The sequence below is a fragment of the Oryzias melastigma genome, linkage group LG9 (genome assembly GCF_002922805.2).
Source record: "Oryzias melastigma strain HK-1 linkage group LG9, ASM292280v2, whole genome shotgun sequence".
Taxonomy (NCBI): domain Eukaryota; kingdom Metazoa; phylum Chordata; class Actinopteri; order Beloniformes; family Adrianichthyidae; genus Oryzias; species Oryzias melastigma.
The window spans coordinates 27,883,384-27,902,172 of NC_050520.1; the positions used below are offsets into that span (position 1 = coordinate 27,883,384).

At 39.3% G+C, this 18,789-nt stretch overlaps 1 protein-coding gene across 12 annotated transcripts in view; it reads left to right on the forward strand.

The window, feature by feature from the left end:
* The window catches only part of fbrsl1 (fibrosin-like 1), a 407,550-nt gene that overhangs the window by 104,482 nt on the left and 284,279 nt on the right, over positions 1-18,789 (forward strand). For 11 of the 12 annotated variants that reach the window (XM_024274771.2, XM_036213672.1, XM_036213674.1 and 8 more), the window contains exon 2: positions 17,261-17,485. In XM_024274771.2, the coding sequence (XP_024130539.1) occupies positions 17,261-17,485 (225 nt within the window). The remainder of the gene's footprint in view (positions 1-17,260; positions 17,486-18,789) is intronic. The other variant, XM_024274768.2, reaches the window with a different exon arrangement.

The window sequence follows — 18,789 nt, forward strand, 5'->3', positions numbered from 1 at the left end:
CTGATTTATCTGACGTGCCAGGAATGTGGTAATACACACAGAATCAGCCCAACAGCTGAGCAATAAATCTACGGAGCCAGCTTAAAGGCTGCTAAACATGACTGGAGTGGTGCAACAAATGGCTCTTCAAAGCAGCTCACAGATGAAATGGAAGCACAAAAAGAGACGGGTTTGAATCGGTTTCGCAGAGTAGAATTCAAAGTTCAGCTTACGCAGCAGCCGACGGATTCTTACTGGATGTTCTCCTCTGCTGATAAACCCCATCTTTTGAATGTCAGTGAACAAGAACAGACTGTGTTTGTTCCTTGGGGAATTGTGATGATGTCTGGTCAAATCTCCTTAATACTACCCTCTTCAGTGTGCAAAACTTCCATGTTATGCCTCGTTTCCACAGAGTGGTCGGTATTTTGAGTGTTTCCATTGTAACATGGACCCATTAAATAGTTCCGATCCATACCTCTTGAGGGCCCCCATCCTTTAGGACAGTTGGGGCGGAGCCACTATTGCCACTCGCTGATTGGCAGAAAGTGATGTTGCAATCAGAAAGTGCTAATTTAAGCTAGCGGTTCGGTTTTTCTCTTTATGGCGGTATTCTTCTTTCAAACAACTTTAAATTCCTGTTATACATCATCTTTATTGTTGTTGTTTTACTAGTCATTGCTAGTTAGTGACGCAGTGACACACTAGCGATCTACACCACCGCTTAGTAGAAGCACGGCTTAACTAAGTAGAAACGCTCGCCATAATTAACTGGTCTGTACCATACTACTTCTTACCAGACCGGTCAGTGGGAACGAGACTTTCAATCAGGGGTCCCAAAACTACAGCCCACGGGCCGAATCTGTCCCGCCACCACATTTGAATACTATCAGAGATAGATGTTTTTTTTTTTTTACTTTAGTTTTGGCCATGTGATCCAGACCCACATACAGTAGAATGTGACTTTTTAATCCACTCTTCCATGGTGTTTGCTAAAATCTGGTTGTGTGGCTTTCATGACAACTTTAAATGTTTGAGTTTAGACACATCCTGCGATTTTTACACTTCCTTTGTTAGCCTACAAACTCACCCCAGCCCCACATCACAGAAGATTTCAGCAATGTGGCCCTCGCAAGAAAAAGTCTAGGCTTTAAACTATGGTCACATGTCCCAGGATGCCACCGTGTGGTGCCCTAAATGCAAGTTTTTTCAGTAAATTCGGCAGGTGGCCACGCAGCAACATTTGTAGTCATATTTTTGCACGGTGGCTATAGAGGTTTTAAGAAACACATGAAATTTTACAGCAAGCCGGGCACATTTCAAGGTCGTGCAGTAGCAGTCTAGTTGCAGGGGGGGGTGATCCCATTACAAGATCAGGCAACAGCTACACCGCCACAGGGCGATGGCAGCCAGAGATGCTAGCTGGCAACAGGACTCCCTTGTAACAGAAGTTTCTTAATCTCGATGGCACTTCCTGGTTAAATAAAGGAAAATAAAAACATCTGAGGGGACTATGCATCCATATCAAGTGCCGCCCGGTAGCCTGGGGATATATTCTGGATGTATGATGGTCGTCTGACTGCCGCTGTCAACATTCATGACCACGCCAACAATTTAATAAAGAAATCAGGTGATGGTATGAAATGTTAAAGATTCTGCATTGCCTCTCCATTATGTGGTGGCAGATGTATTTGTGACCGTAGCATAAAGCGCATACATGACCGTTTCAGGCTTCATCATTCAAAATGTACATTATTAAGACCCTTTTCAGACTTTACAAAGAAAACACCATTCAATCTGAGTTAAACTTTAAACCAATGGAACTTTGACCAATTAGGGACTCGGTTTGGTAGTGATGATTTCTTGGATGAATTCACAAAAGTTCCAACTGTTTAAAAATTGAACATGGAGGAGAAATCCAGATTACATTACAGTTTGTGTCTGGCCGAAATCGTTTGTCACCAAGTCTTACCAGATTTGCACCACTGTAACATTTCTCACCAAGCCTCTTCCAGCTGTAGGTGGTGGACATGCGCTGACAAACAGTAGAAAAAGAAGAAGCCCCTCCCTGCTTGTCCAGTGTGAACACCATGGGCTAAACACGTCTTTAAGAACCTGCGTTTAACACATGTATCACATGACCAGTATGAACCTAGCTAAGATACATTACCAAAAATGCCCAATCATACTATTGCTATTTAAATCCAGTCAAAAACATTTTGTCTTTGTGGCTGGTCGGTATCTTTTTTTTAAGTTTGAGACAGGTGCATTAACAACAGTGCATTTCACATCCACATCTGTTTGATCAGTGGACTTTTATAGCACAAGGCTCCAACACACTTCCTCTCTGCTGACAGGCTTCAGACTTTAACCGCAGCAGGAAACAGTTCTAGTCCACTTACACCTTTTAATGTCACCCTTTAACCTGTAATATATCCTGTGACTGGGGGATTCCCGTTCTTTTAATATTTCCTGGTTTCAAGCATGCACTATAGTTATTCAGAAACATCTGGAAAAATAAAAGCTTTTAGTAAAATAAATCAGCTTTGCTACAGTAAAACTGTTAATTGACTTTTAATTATGTCCTGTTGATCTAGCGTCTAATCAAGAAAACAAAAAGACTTGAAACCTTTACATTATGCATGCAAGTCTTTACCTATTAAGAGTATTTCTGCCTTTTTTAGATAATTTCAAAAATATTTTGATTCTGTAGGGCAAGAAGTCATTTCTCTCAGACTCTTATTTTGAAAGCAGTCTTAGAAATACTGCAACACTTGAAACCTTGGTACCATTTTGATGTAAAAGGTTTACTTTAACCTTGTTTTTTGCTAAATTTATGTGTCTTATTTTTAATTTACTAAAAAAACAAAAAAATATCTTAAAGTTTGTTCTTTTATTTAGGTCCAGTGTCAAGATAACCGATAGAAAAAAGTAAAAATATCTAAACTTTTTAGAATGACTCTGAAGCTTTTGAGGAAGCAGCCAAAATTTGGACAATACACTTGACATTTTTAAAGGTAACTTAAAAATGAAGACTAAAAATGTGCAATACCTTTAAGAAAGCTTAAAAGTTGCAACAAAATGACAAATGCATGATGGTAATCAGTACTAGGACAGTTGACTGAATAATGGTTTATGTTCTTTGGAAGCCAAACATTTACTAAGGATTGATCATCTTTTTCTAAAATGTGTTTGTATTTTGTAAAAAGGTTCTTTCTGTCAATATGGAGGATACATCACTACAGGCTGGAGCAGCTGCTGATGAACAGATGTTCTTGTACCTGTGTGTCCACACCTGCCTGCAATAAAAGGAGGATGTTGGGTATCACTTCACCAACATTTAAAAAAATGAAAAGCAAAAGAAAACATTTGGTGTTAAACTCAGGTGCAAAAAATTAAAAACAACACAAGCCCAGAGCTATTTCTTCCCTTGCCCCTTCACGGACAGATCTGTTCAAGATTAAAGTGAGAATCTGAATAATTTTTTTTAGCTTCCTGTTTTCATTAACTTTCGAGGGTGACGTTTGTCCTCATCCTCTGCAAAATATCTGCAGTTGCTTTAAACTTTATTTGTACTCTAAATTTTGTGCAGGAGCGGTCAAAGTGGAAGCTTAAAAAAATCTGATGACATCTTCAGCCACGTCAGACTTAAGATGTGATGGATAAATACAAACTAAGTCACTGAAGCTGGTATTTTCTAAAAATCTGTTTGAGCAATCTTTATTGGCAGAACCCTCATAACATTTGATAGTCAGTAGCTGTTAGCTGAATATTTGGCATTATTATTATGGTGTGAGGGAACAACTGTCACATTAGTCATATTTGTAGTGAAGACTTCTGGTTTCTGTTTTTTAAATGCAGCTTTCTTTAATTTCAAAGTTAAAGGCTCTTCTTCTGTTTCCTCATTGGCTCTTATCTGCAAACGGAAACTGTAAATGTTTGTTTTGCTAGCTTTCAATTTATAAGAAAGTGGTGGATGGGTTTCGACACCCGACCGGTGCGACTTAACATACGTCAAGAACCAGAGTTGTGGACTCGAGTCGCATGACTTGGACTCGAGTCATACTTGAGTCAGGAATTTGACTACTTTAGACTTTGGTCTTTCAAGACTGTGACTTGTGACTTAACTCAGACTTTAACATCTGTGACTCGTAACTTGACTTGGACTTGAGCCTTCTGACTTGGCAAGATTGTTTCAGAGTCAGATTAGTCAGTTTAGTCAGTTTATATGCAATTATCCCCCAAAATCCAAGATTAAAAAGTATTTTGATGAAACCCACGCTGAAGTCTCTGTCTCTCTCTGTGTGCGTCTGTGTGCACATTTGGCTCAACATCAAGTCAACGGGGTTTTTGTCATAAAAAAGTTCGTTAGGATTTTTGAAGAGTGGACGCATGAGGTCAGAGGCAATTTTCTTAAAATGCTTGCAAAATGTTGATAAATATAAGCAGTTCCTAAACGCATACACGGTCTGTGTAAATAATATTACTGTCATTGAAAGGATTTGAAACATTCAATGGTATGGAGGTGACTTGAGGCGGTTTGGGCCTTGACTTGAGACTCGACTTGGACTTGCCTGCTGTTGACTCAGAACTTGACTCTGGACTTGACTTGGACTTGCTTGTTGTTGACTTGGAAGTTGACTTGGACTTGCCTGCTGTTGACTCGAAACTCGACTTTGAGTTGCCTGCTGTCAAATCGGGACTCGACTCGGACTGGCCTGCTGTTAACTCGGGACTTGACTTGGACTTGTCTGCTTTTGACTTGGGAGTCGACTCAGGACTTTGACTTGCCTGCTGTTGACTCGTAACTTGACTCTGGACTTGACGTGGACTTGCCTGTTGTTGACTCAGAGCTCGAAGTTTGAGTTGCCTGCTGTTAAATCGGGACTCGACTCGGACTTGCCTGCTTTTAACTCGGGACTTGACTTTGACTTGCCTGCTGTTGACTCGGAACTTTACTTGGACTTGCCTGCTTTTGACTTGGAACTTGACTCAGGACTCGGACTTTACTGCTGTGACTTGAGACTCGACTATGGATTTGACTTGCACTTGCCTGCTGTTAACTCGGGGCTTGACTTGGACTTGCCTGCTTTTGACTCGGGACTTGACTTGGACTTGCCTGTTATTGACTTGGGACTCAACTCTGGATTTGACTTGGACTTGCCTGCTGTTAACTCTGGGCTTGACTTGGACTTGCCTGCTGTTGACTCTGGACTCAACTTGGAGTTGCCTCTGTCAATAATGAGTTGGATGTAGTGGAGAGAACCCAGTTGTTTTTCAAAATAAAACTTCCTTTAGAATCATAAATAAAATGGAAAAAAAAATCTTTTTTTGTTCTTCTATAGCCCAGTTCCAACTGTCCAACAAACTCGAGTTGGTGCCCCGGGGGTTGGAGTCCACCATTTTAAACAACAAATTTATCCTCAAGAGATCAGATAAAACTTTCAGATTTTTCTGAAAACGTAAAACCAAGGAAAACATTTCAAAGTTTCACCTTTTTTTCCGTCATTGTAGTTAATTTTCCAACTAAAGACCAGCTGTGAAAGCACTTTGCGATGTCTCTCCGGCTTCCTCTAATGAAATAATAACGGCAAACTGAAGCATAATTCACTCGTCGTGTCAGCCACTTTGTTATTCCACAAGTTTGTTTTGAAATATGGAAGTGGGGGCTCTGATTCAGCCACAGAAGGAGTGGCAGGAGCTCTGAAGACAGCCCTGTAAAGTGTCTGTGACGCTGTTCCAGTGAGGCGTTCCCTTCAGAGCTGTTTGTGCCTCCTGAATAATTACTGGCCTTGGATGGAAGAGAGTGCAGCGGAGAAAGCGTGATGATATACATTAGAAATCGCTCTGTATCTGCCCCCCCACCTCCATTGCACACTCAAGCTGGCTTTTCTGCACCCTAGGCTCCATTTGTGAACCCCCCCTCTGCTTTACCTTCTGCAAGCGACTTCAGGATTGCTGACATTCCTCTGTGCAGAATGCATGAATCCTCCTTTGGGGGCGGGGGTGAATGTGCTTCACTGTGGATCTCAAGGCCCCGGGATAACCACATACAGCCAAGCACTTAATTGTTGCCGGCAAGGAAACCTGTGTTAGATTTTATGCACTTGTACCCCCTCCTCTTTTATCCACACACACACTCACACGCTTCACTCCCCATGCAGCCTGCAACAGCAACAAAGCTCTCTCATACTGTTGCCAGGGTAACACAGCCGGGTCAAACTAGTCCAGCCGTCTCTCTTGTTCCAGGCTGCGACCCCCCCTTTCCTCTGTCGACCCCCCCCTCCCACCAGCAGCAAGGAAAGTGTGGAGAGCTAACCGAAGAATAAAATGAATTCATTTAACAAGTTAAAGGGTTTGACCTGAACTAAGGAGACATTGGAGTGTGCATTTCCCCCGCAGTACCGGCTTTATCATGGAATGTTTACATCAGTAATGCACTCTATTATTCGCTGGTTCTTGCTGAGCCGGCCGCGGCGCTCTGCTGCTCTCGTGTTGGAAAAAGACATTTCTGAAATGATGCCTTCCAGGGAAAAACTTAACCTGAGATAACGAGAGATTTTCAGGAAAGCTTTTAGGTTTTTTTCTCTGTTTCTCCTCCTCTGTTCTTCTGCAGGAGCCAGTGATGAATTCCCCCTTTATTTTCTGTCTTCATTATAGCTTAGTTAAGTGGAAACAAAGCATATTAGGATTTCATATCTGCTTATTATGAGCAAATGCGGCAGACTTGAGTGAATAATGAGAGAAGGAGATTAAACTCTAAATGAGACAACCTGTGGCGCTCCAGCTTTTTTACACTTACAAGTAGATCAAATTGAATAAATATTACGGATACTGTTGAAGTCTTTGTCAGCCTACAAAGTTTGGTTGCATGTCTTGATACTAAAACTAATTGAGAAGTGTTTCTTAACCAATGTGTCATGGTTTCCTAGTGTACCGTGGGGAATGATTCAATTTCACCTGTCGTATTTTTCTGCATTATAAAAGCGTGCCTTATAATTCTGAGCACCTTATAAATGGATGAATTTACTGATTTTGAAGCGATTTTGAGAGGTACACGGTTCTCTGTCAAAATATGAATAGTAGACAAGGTTAGGAGTTACATATATTGTAAATAAGCTAATGCCCTTAAGGTCAACGTGTAGCTATGTTTTTTTACATGTCACTAAGGCTTGGAATTAGCATAGACACTAAAACTGCCAACATGTATGTATTTTTTACATGTTTATTAACAAGGTTGGGAGTTAACATATTCACTGAAACATTTGCTTTAGCATAACCAGTCTGTTTTTTATGTGTTGCAAACAAGGTTGACTTTTATTGTAAATTCGCTAACGTGTAGCAGTGTCTGACTACATTTTTTTTACATGTTACTATAAAGGTTGGTAGTTAGTGTAGTCACTATCATTTGTTTTAGAATTATCAGTCTTTTTTTTAACGTGTTGCAAACAAGGTTAGGAGTTATTAGGTATTGTAAGTAAGCTAACGCTATTAACAAGGCCAACCTGAAGCTAAGTTTTCTTACATGTCACTAACATTGGGAGTTAGCATAGTCACAGTAATGTTTGTTTTAGCTGTATTAGTCAGTTTTGTGTATCAAACAAGGTTGAAAGTTACGCTTACCGTGCTACCGTGGCTAACTTGTTGCGTGTTACAAACAAGTTCTAGAATTACTGTGAATGCAGTTAATAGTTTGACTGACAGATTTACTTCTGACTCTTTTGTCTGTCTTAATATATTTTTGGTTCCATGTCTTGATACTCATGTCTTAAAGTTCCAGGCGTATTAAATCATTTGAAATATAGAACAGTCATTGTCGTCCGCCTTTTAATCTGATGCCCCCTATAGCCTGTTTTGGAAAAAATATGCTGAAATATCCATTGCCTGGATATTAACTCGGTGTATATCCAAACAAGCACAGATTTCACACAGAGTATGTAGAAATATGGATAGGAGTTACTGTACCCTGTTCATTGTTCACACAGAGCTTTTACATTTTCAAGGAATTTTCAGGGAAAATGTGAACCTAGACTCAAAGACGCTTTTAAAACACTGACATAAAGAGTTGAGTAAATGTAGATACATTAAAGTAAAGATTCTTCCCTTGGGGTTGTGCTTTAATTCTTCTTAACATTTCTGCTTCTTCTTCTTCCCCTCTATATTCTAGTCAGGGTTTATTTTAACTGGCTGTTAGCAACCTGGTTGTCTACTGCTTGCGGGATGTAGTCTTTAGTCATTTGGTATTCTAACAAGCAACTTAGCAGTTATAACAGACGTGATAACTTCCAAACTTAGTCTCAATTGTCCCTAATGGATGGATACAGGCTGTCTGTGATTGAAAAATAATGTGCTTTTTGCTTGCACAACAAAATGAGGAAATTGGATGGCATGAAGATCCTACTGTACAGGCGTCCTACGGGCACTTGCGTATCACCTCCACACAACCATTTGTCATAAGTGAGTGTAACTTACAGCATCCTTACAAATACTTTATGATACATTGAAACATTTACCATATGCACGACAATGGTATTGGTGCCATTTTCATGACTTCTTCAATCGTCTATGCAATTAACGTAGTTCCAGCAGATTCTGAAGAATAGAAGAGTAGTGCTGATACGTACCACTGTATAACACAAATTGGCTTTGTGTCGTTATGCAACACATCATGTTTGTAAAGTTTTAGATATTGGTGCAAAGCCACTTTTCTACACATCAGAATCAGCAGATTCCCATTGATTGTGCAAATGGTTGAGCAGTTACAACCATTCTCTACTGTTAAAGGTCAAGATTCCCCTTAAGTCACCTTGACCTGCAAGACCCACCTGCACTCCCTTTAAGATGCAGCCACTCCTGTCTATGACCCATGAGGGTCAACCCCCATACAGGTGTGTGAGAGTAAGACCTTAGAAAGTGCTTCAAGGAACTGATGGGTTTGTAAGGGTTTGAGGTTTGAGTTGAATAGGGCTATGTCATATCATAGTGTCAACCCTCAGGCCAGTATCCTTTTTTCCGTGATGAATATTTGAACACACGTGGAGTGAAAGTGCCGCCACAGCTGTGCACAATGTTTTCTTTACGGCCAAGGCTCTGAGGGAAGTGGTTTAAATACTCTGTTTAAGCAAACCGTGGTATAAACATTTTCAGTACAATTGTTGCAGGTCATTTACTTTAGACTCTTGAAGTTGACACTTGAATGGAAGCAAGCTCATGATTGACCGTCTTTTAAGTTGCATTGCATGTACATAAAAAGACAAAGACGGTAGAAAAAAAAACAATAATCGATTATGTTTTTCTTTTATACCTTTTAATAATCTTGTTCAAATCTGTTGTTTTAAATTATACTATAGTTGCTTGATAAACTCTTGATATGTATCGATTTTTTTACATCCCTAACTGGTACTACTGTTACTCCCGCAACCCAATCGATTTTTCAATATGTATCTAATATGTATTTGATCCTCAGATGTTACCCATACTCCACTACCAAATCCGAGCGCCTGATTGGTCAAAGTTTGACTGGTTTAACTTTTGATGGGCGTTCAATGACATTTTGTTGGTAAAGCCCAAAAACTGACTTAAAAACTTGCTTAGTGATGCTTGAACCTGGGAGCGTTGAACGCCGAAGCCCAAAATGCACAGTTACGTAGCTGTTGTCATTGAAAGTGGTCACCTGATTGTGAGTTTTCCCACAAAACGTTCTCACTTCCAAGTCCTCACAAATTGACGTTTGGTTAAGGACCCCCCCGCGTCACTTTTTGACTTTTTGAGTGTCTTCAACTTGTCGTTTTTTGACATACTGGTGGTTCCCATTAAAACAGGGGTCCCCAACCTTCGGGCCGTGTACCAGAACTGGTCTAGTACCGAACGTGTAGCGCACCGGTACCCAACCCGGTACCCTAACCCGACACCGGACCAGATGCGGTACCAGGTGCAAACCAGTATCAGGTTAAGGTTAGGGTAATGGTACAGGTACATGAGGTACAGAGGACCCGGTACTACATCCGGTACCGCGTCTCCAGGGTTGTGGACTCTTGACTTTACGAACAGCCAGTACGTCATGGTGATGTGAATGTGTTGGTTTCCCACCCCGGTCTGAACATGGCATCACACACAGAGCTATTTTTGACCCATTAGCTGGTCTACTTGATAATGCATATTGTAATTCAATGAGATACAGATAACCCCCGTGGTATCATTCCGTATTTATACTCCCCTTTACTCAGTATTCTGCCTGATAATTGAGTGAGTCTCCAGTCACAAGCTGTGTCCTATTTAGCATGTCAGCTGCCCCACATAGCACCCTGGAGGCCGGGGCTCAACTTTACGTCAGCCGCTCACAGAGCGCTCCAACCAGCTGATTGTCATTTATTTACTCCTGAGGTTTTTCTTTTTGAACATCCACTGCCGCGCCGGCATTATTAGCCCACTTTAATGTTGAAACGAAAGGTCAGAGAGACGATGCATCTGCCGCCGTCCGACCTCTGCTTACAGATTAGATTATCTCGAAACCAAGGGGGGAAAGGAATGCGTAGAGGCAGTCTGAGAGATAGATGCTTCTAGGGGCTTAGGGACTTCAAAATAAAATATCCTATTCAGTATTTTGATGAGTAATACTCCTTATTTAATGACTTTTTTGTGAAAAAGCTGTATTTCTGGTTTTAGGGCTTCACATCTTTAAAAACCTTAATTGATCCCAGTGCTCAAAACAGGCTTGTTCATTAAATAGCATTTCTATTAATAACAAAGAAGATCTTGGAATAAAATCAGCTCCCATGTCTCAGTGATTAGTGATGGACAGAGGATGAAGCCCGGTTCTGTTATTTCCCCGGTCGCGACAGCTCTTTAAAGATTGTCCTCCAGGCAGTGAATGGCATAACAAGTTTCCTGCTAATAGCATTTCCTCCCTCAGGAGAAATGAACGTATTTGTTCATAAGGTGAGGAGAGCTGCTTTGTGTGGCAAAATAATGTTCGACGGTGCCATTAAAATGATGGGATGATGAACTGTCAAGAGGGTTTGTTTGGCAGCTTTTTATCCGTGCTTGAAATGTTCTAAATTAATAGTCACTTGACTTACAAACTCAACTTATTCTGTCTCAATAAAGGATGTTGGATTGCCTGGGTGAATAAAAGCTGCAGCAAAAAGTGAAGAAACCTTTTCATAATGTATTTAAATAAAAGAGTCAGAGATAAAGATAAAGAAAAAATCATTACTTTTTTCCACTTTTGTAAAAAAAAAGTACTATATCTGAAATGTGCATTAATTAATGTGTAAATGTAAGATTTTAACTATTTTTTTCACTATTTTTTTTCCCCAAAAGCATAATAAGATTTGCATTTGGATTACACAAGACAATACTAAGCTAAATTAAAAAAAAGGAAAATGTTGTTTATAAAAGACATAAATATAAAAAAACGTAAATATTGATACTTATAAATAATAAATAAATATGTAAAATTAATATATTAATAAATAACTAAACAAGTGAATTAATAAAAAATACATTTATATGTATTAGTGCAAATACAATATGACATACTGATATAATACTGATATTTTTTTCATTATCTGCTCCGTTCATCAATGAATCATGCTAAGTCGATATTAAAATAATAATACATATAAATATACAGTATTTGAACATTTTACATGACAAAATTTTCAGCATTTTAAAGACTAAATGACACATTATGAATATATGATATTTTGAAGCGTTTGTAACCCTTTACAGCAGTTTTTGAAGCGATGGGCCAAATTAGGAACTCGACATTAGACTTGGGGCCAATTTCAGTTTAAAAAAATTGGATAAACAGAAAAAATTAGTTTTTAGAAACTTCAATGTCCATATGTCATTTGTACAGTTAACAAGCAAAATTTGAAACATTGCTTTGATGAGAAATATCATGAATTTTGGTCAACAATAGACCTGTGTGATTCTATGTCAGCTACTTTCAGCATACATTCTTTTACAAACTCCCCATCACTGAAGGGCTGGTGTTGTGCCAAGGTACTTTCCCCCCGCCAGAATGTGTTTCCCTGCCCCCCCATATTATGTCCCAAAAAGCATTGCAGGAAGGATATAATCGACTTTATTCTGAGGCTTTTGGGAGTGTATTGTCATATTTGTATATTTTTCCACATATTCTACATCAGGGGTCTCAAACTGGCCTTAAAAATGAAGGTACAATGCCTACTAATCAATATCTTCTGCATGTCCACGCTTCTTTGATGCTTTGTATGTGTTTTGTGATGTTTCATTTTGCTTTATGTTTAAAACTTTGCATTTGCTTTTGTCGCTGGATCTGGTGGTCAGAAAAATCCTTAGTAACAGTTACTAGCGTTGTTAGCTCCTCTCGTTTCACAGGACATGCAGAAGATATTTCTTAGTAGTACATAGACATGAATATGACAATAAACTCCCAAAAGATCCAGAGTAAAGTATATTGTAATGATCCTCCTTATTTTAGCACTGATTGGGACAAAATATTAGCGTTATAAAACAAATAATAACCGATGCCTGAGAGCAGGGAAACACAATCTGACAGGGGGAACGTATCATTGGAACAACGTCGGGCCATTGCCAAAGCCACAACTGTTGCTAGCCTATGTCACAGTTACACACTGGATTTTGCCTTTTTTTTTTAAATTATATGCTGTACAGTGTAGCCTCGCTGTTGTCCGCTTAGCTTGAAAGCAGCTTTATTCCTCGCCAACATCTTTTCCTTAAAATGACCTTGCTCTAGCTCTTTCCGCTTCCCGCTCATCCTCCCCCTTTACTGCCGTTATCACGGCTCGTCCTTTCACCGTTGAGGCACTGACATAGAAAATGTTCTCTGCCCTCTAGTGCTGAAATTAAAACACAGTATTGACACCTTGGTTTAATTACCTTTTTCTCCTGCAGATGTTCCCAGAAACCACAAAACAAAAATATTTTTTTCCGAAGTACAGCTGGTTTATTAACCATCAGGGGCCACAATAACTCTTCCCGTGGGCCGCCATTGGCGAGACCCCCTGCTTTATAGGCTAGTCGCTACATGTGCAGAACTCTACGGGTACAAACAGCACTAGGACATTGAAAAAACACCCCACAAAAGTCGCATTCTTTTGAATGGACCGATTTTCTACCTGTACGTTCAGACTGGACATGTGACATGCTTCAATAGCCATGTAGCGAAATTTGTAAAGCAATGCGCAAATGCAAGAGTTTGAACACAAATGCTTGAAATAAACTTTTCTTGAAAGTGGTTGCTTGAACACACGTTGCTAAGAGTGGTGTGAACATAGACTGATTGTGTGTGGGCATAGACAGTCGTTTTGTCACACAAATTGTCTCTCATTTCAGCCGTTTGGGCTCTAGCCTCCAGTCTTCACTCAACCGTTTGCATGTCGGTGTGCAGCACCGAGCTGCAGGAGGGCTGAGGCCTACAGGCTGTGTAAATGTGCTAAAACCATGAACTCCTGTTTCAAACACCCACGCGTAGCACCATTTTGATAACTGCAATCAAAGGAAACCAAACCCAACGGGGTAAAAGGCAGTAAAGACACAACGGACACAAGTAGGGTCAGCGGCCAACATTGTTGTCCCAGTATGACAGATGTGTATGTGGGCCAGCGTGTGCGTCTCCGCTGCATCACATCGGCTCTGCTCTCTCTGTGTCTGTGCAACTTCACCTCGCTTTGACCTCAGCTCTGTGATTAACTGTGTACTCGTGTGTATTCATGTGTGCTGTGTATTTAGAGGAATAGGCTGGCTAAACCCAAGCCAAATGAAAAGAAACACATGTTAGCTGCAATCAGGAAAATGGAATACCTCACAGTGCAGACGTGTTCTATTATGTCATCTGTTTCAAAGCTGCTATTGTTTACTGTAAGCCCATTCAAACGCTTGACACCGCCTCCTGTCTCATTTGGCGTGCTGCACTCTGGCTATAGCGTAACAATCATTCTGAAAATACATGTTTTTCACTGTCAAGATGACTTTTAGTGTAAATATTTACTCACCATTTAGAATTATTGTTCCTATCACCATCTTAGATCAGATATTACATGAAGTTGGAATTAAACTACAGATATCAAAGGTATAAAGTATGTAGCTTAGAAATCTATCTACAAAGAATCTGCCTATACAGTGGTGCAAAAAGTATTTGTCAGTTTTCTATTCTCAAAGGTATTCTACTTACAAAGACGAGTTTGGCATGTAATTATTATAGGTACACTTCAGCTGTGAGAAGTATGTTTATATATATAATCCAATAAGTCATATTCTAAGATTTTCAAAGAATTTATTTCTATAATGATGCAGATATTTGGCCAACATCAAAGTTCAAATCAATACTTTGGAATGAATCCATGGTTGTCAGTGATAGAAGTCAAAGTTTTCTCGTAGATCTTCATGGGGTTTGCTCAATAGCCGCTATTTTGGTCCATTCTCCTGTCAGATCTTCTCAAGAGCTGTGATCTTTTGTAGCTGTCGCTGAACAACACAGACTTTCAACTCCTCTCATAGATTATCAATTGGATTCAGGTCCATAAACTGACTGAGTCACTTCAGAACCTGAATGTTTTTTACTCCTTTATTGTTTGTGATCAATGTTATATTGGAAGATCCAACCCTGTTTTATCCTCTCATTGACAGAAGGTGGTTTTTGACCAAACTTTCACCATACATGGCCCCATTCATCCTTTTGTCAATATGGATCAGTCCGTTTGCAGAAAGGTAGTTCCTAAGTATGATGTTTCCACCCCCATGCCCCATGCTTTACAGTAGATACACTGTGTGGTGTTAAATGTTAGGTTATAGTATAGGAATGTCCAAAACCAAACTTTCTTTTTAAACAATATACTTACTTAGTAGTGTTTTATCAATACCGAAAGGAATTACAGTGCATTTTGTACAGAGTTTGCCTTTATAGGACAATTAATGTTTTTTGATTTCGTATAGTTTTAACTTCCTAACTCAATTATATTTACATAAAGCTACTTTTCAATTATTTCTGGTGCATACAGAAAAAACACAGAATCCGTTTTGTGGCAATTCTTAAAGTATTTCTTAGTTTGGTATTGTTGCTACAATGTGGGGCCCCTTCTTATTCTAGACGGACCCTTGTAATGTTACAAATGGAACCGTTCACCTCTTTGTGGTGAAGCTCGCTGTCACTGAGCAGCAGAGTGAGGATGCTGCGAGAACTTTGACATTTGATAGGCTAGTGGGGCTGCAAATACTTGTCGAGATGATTGATTTTAGCCACCAATAAAAATCCAATAACATTTGGTGTTTGTAGGTCATGTTATGAAAGCCGTGCTAAATCAATTTACGTGTTAAATAACAGGTTTTATCTGGAAATAATTTATTGGAGATTGCATGTTTTTTTCTGTTGCTTAATTACACACAAAAGGAGTTGTACTACTGGAAATTAGACAAAATAAAAGAAGAGAAAACCGCCCAGAAGAAGAAGAAGCAAAATGGTGAAACACATAGATGTTAGCAATAGAAGTCGGCGTGTTTATTACTTCTAGTTATTTATAGTCATTTAATTTCATAAAATGTTTGTAGTTCTAATTCAACCCAGAACTCAAACACAAGTCTGTGTTAAAAAGACTTTTGTTTAACCTTTCAACACCACAGTTGTCGCTGTGACACCTAAATAACACACTCTTTGACATACCGTCACTCTTTGATCGTTTGTTCAACCGACATGAATCCACAGATTCGGACTCAGAGAATATTGGCTATGAATATCCACTTTGTACTGTTAGGCAAGACTTGACGTAAAGTGTTTCACAATGGCGCAAAATCGCATTTCTCTGCAGCAGAATCAGGTGAGTTACTGTAGTCGAAAGAATGTCAACACTGAAGCTAAAGCTACACCAATAATAGTTCCAGCGACCTCTTCCAATGGAAATATGTCTTTGTAAGCACAAAAATATGCACGTTTTAGGCTTATGTGTAGAACTCTGGCATTCAGTCGGAGCTACAAAAGTTTCCTGTTTTTGAGCTCTATGTATAAAACGGCCAATAAAACGGCCTTATTTACGGCCCTCCCAAAATCAGGCTAGAGCCTTCTCCGTCACTTCCTGATAATGAGGGAGGCGGGGCCAGAGGGAGCCACATGCTTTTTATTGAGGCATCTGATTGGAACTTAAGAAAAAAATATCTAAAAAAAAGGATTAGAAAGAACGTGTTGAGAAGAATGTATCAGAGTTAGAATGATTATTCTGGTAAATAAAATGACATAATAAATTTACATTTATTATTTATTTTAAGAAGTGTAAGAAATATTTGTTTAAGAACTAACTGTCTATTTCTCAGTCTGAGGCTATCCTACTTGGGGAGGGGTTGCTAAGTCCATCGATTATACAGTTTATGGTTTCACAAAAAAAATCTACAATGATGACATTAGTTAGTTGGTCACTTTTTTCACACCAGTTTATTCAAGAAGTTAAAAAAAACACTATATATATATATATATATATATATATATATATATATATATATTTTAAATCCATACGCTGAAAAGTTTTGTCAATATCTAAGTATCTTTATGGGTATCCCTATCTGAGGAGGTCATAAATGAAACTGCGATGTCGTGTTGTTTTTCAGAGCGGAAGCAGATAACCAACAGACTGAGAAGCAGCAGCGTAACTCCAATAGCACTGAGGATATCCTGTCTGCTTGTCAGAGTATGATGAATGGAGGGAGGTGTTTGTAGAGAGAAAAAAACCCCACAGAGTAAAAACATCCAAGCAGTCATAAATTGTATTTGAATTCTAATCCACCAACATTGATTCACTCTGCCAGTTGTATCCAAAGCATTAAGACACGATTAGTTAAAGGGCGGAATTGTTTGGTCATAGAATAAACCTTAAAGCAACTATATTTTCTCCGGTTGTACTTCACATCATAAGCTCATTATATCCGAGCCATAAAGTAATTATGGGCTCCGGGAAAGCATTGTTCTGCTGTTGACAGGATTAAAGATGACTTTACAGTCGGCCGCTCCCCGCTCCACTGTTTGCTTGCTTTCTATGAGCCAGAAGGGAAAGGGTCCGCGGACTTGACTGTTTGCCAGCTGTGGCACACCCTTCATCCTCCCTGTAACACATTTATCTGCTACCGTTCTCTTCATCCATCCACACCTGTCTGCTCTGCTCTTGTTCGGAGGTGTCGTTTTCATGGCTGTGTCATCAGCTGCTTCTTCTTTGATTCTCAAAAGACTTAAGCGACTTCATCTCAGGTTAGGAACATTTTTTTTTGACCAGCTCGGTTTCTGTGCCCACAGAAGACAGCGGGAGTTGTGAAGACGCCGGAGAAGAAGGAGTGGTGGAAGGACAAAAAGGTGGCAAAGCAGCAGAAGAAGGAAGACGAGGAGGTGGAGGGAGAAGAGGAGAACGTTCAGCCGGCGGTGGATCCCCTGGAGAACGGCTTCCTTCATCACGCTCAGCGGGAGCAGGAGAGAATGAACGAGAGGCTGCTGAAGAGAACTTATTCTAAGAAGATCAAAACCGTAAGTGTTTACTTATTCTCTCTCTAATGTCTCACAAGAAGGGAATCAAATCTAGAGAAATCGTATGCACGTATGGATTGTTGGGATTTTTGTCTTTTTTATGCTATTTATAAGTATTTGCCTTGTGTGGCCTCGTCTGATGGATCTACAGTTGGTGCCAAACGTTGTTGCAGACCTGTTGTGTGTGCAGTAGTATTGAAGTTAAACTGAAAATGTTTGCTTGTCATGTTTTTGTGCAGCTAAATGTGTGTCTTTAGTGAAAAATCAAACTGCAAAAGGCAACAAAAAACAAATAACATGTCTGGTTGGTCATTATTGCAATAAATACGATTATTTGGTTGATTAACTAGTTCAGTTCACCTTTTGAGCTCTGTATTGAGGCAACAGAGCTTTGTTTGAAGAGACACAAAAAAGCAATCCAAAGACAAAAATACAACCAGTTAAATGATAAAAATAAAAAGAAGATAGCACCAAAACGAAGCAGGAGAGTACAGAAGGTATAGAATATGTATTGATGGGACACAAAATCAAGAAAGTTTTTGGATGGAATGAAGGAAACCCCAAAAAACTGAATTCATCTGTGTGCTGTGAACTTGACCTTGTTTAATTTTGACACGAGGTTCTATCAGCTGATTCATCCACTGGATTTGCTTTATATTCAGACCTCATATTATTGAGTGAAAGCTTTGAAAACAGGTGATGTGGTCACTTCTCCTAGTTGTGGTTAAACCCTTTCAACACTTAGCAAGTGAGACATTTTTATTATAAAGCACAATTCATATCCAAGGCAATTCAAAGTGGCATACAAAAATATATAAAATCACACAAGGAAATAAAAAATAATTGCTAAAACATAAGTAGAATAATAAGAATCAATAAGATTACAATTTTGAAATTTAAAAATTAAAAAAAATGTACACATACAATACTTGAAATTTTAAAACGCATTGCTAAATAAGAAAGTTTTCAGCCTAGATTTAAACATTATCAGGTTGATAAATACTGAAAAGCTGACTCAGCATGTTTAGTTTTGATTCCTGGAACCTGAAGAAGACCTCTGCCTTCGAGACGGGTTATATGGAAGTAGCATAGCAGAGATGTACTTGGGTGCCTGGTCATGGAGAGACTTATAAACAAGTAGACCTCTAGTGTTGACACTCTTTCGATTACTGTAATTCTTAACCATATCAGTATCAATCAATGAACGTAATTCCAGTGGATTTTGAAGCAGATATGCGTTTGTAATGTGTTGCTGGTCGGTGTGTAGCCGAAAAGAAAAGCTGCTTTTATCCACATCAGAATCA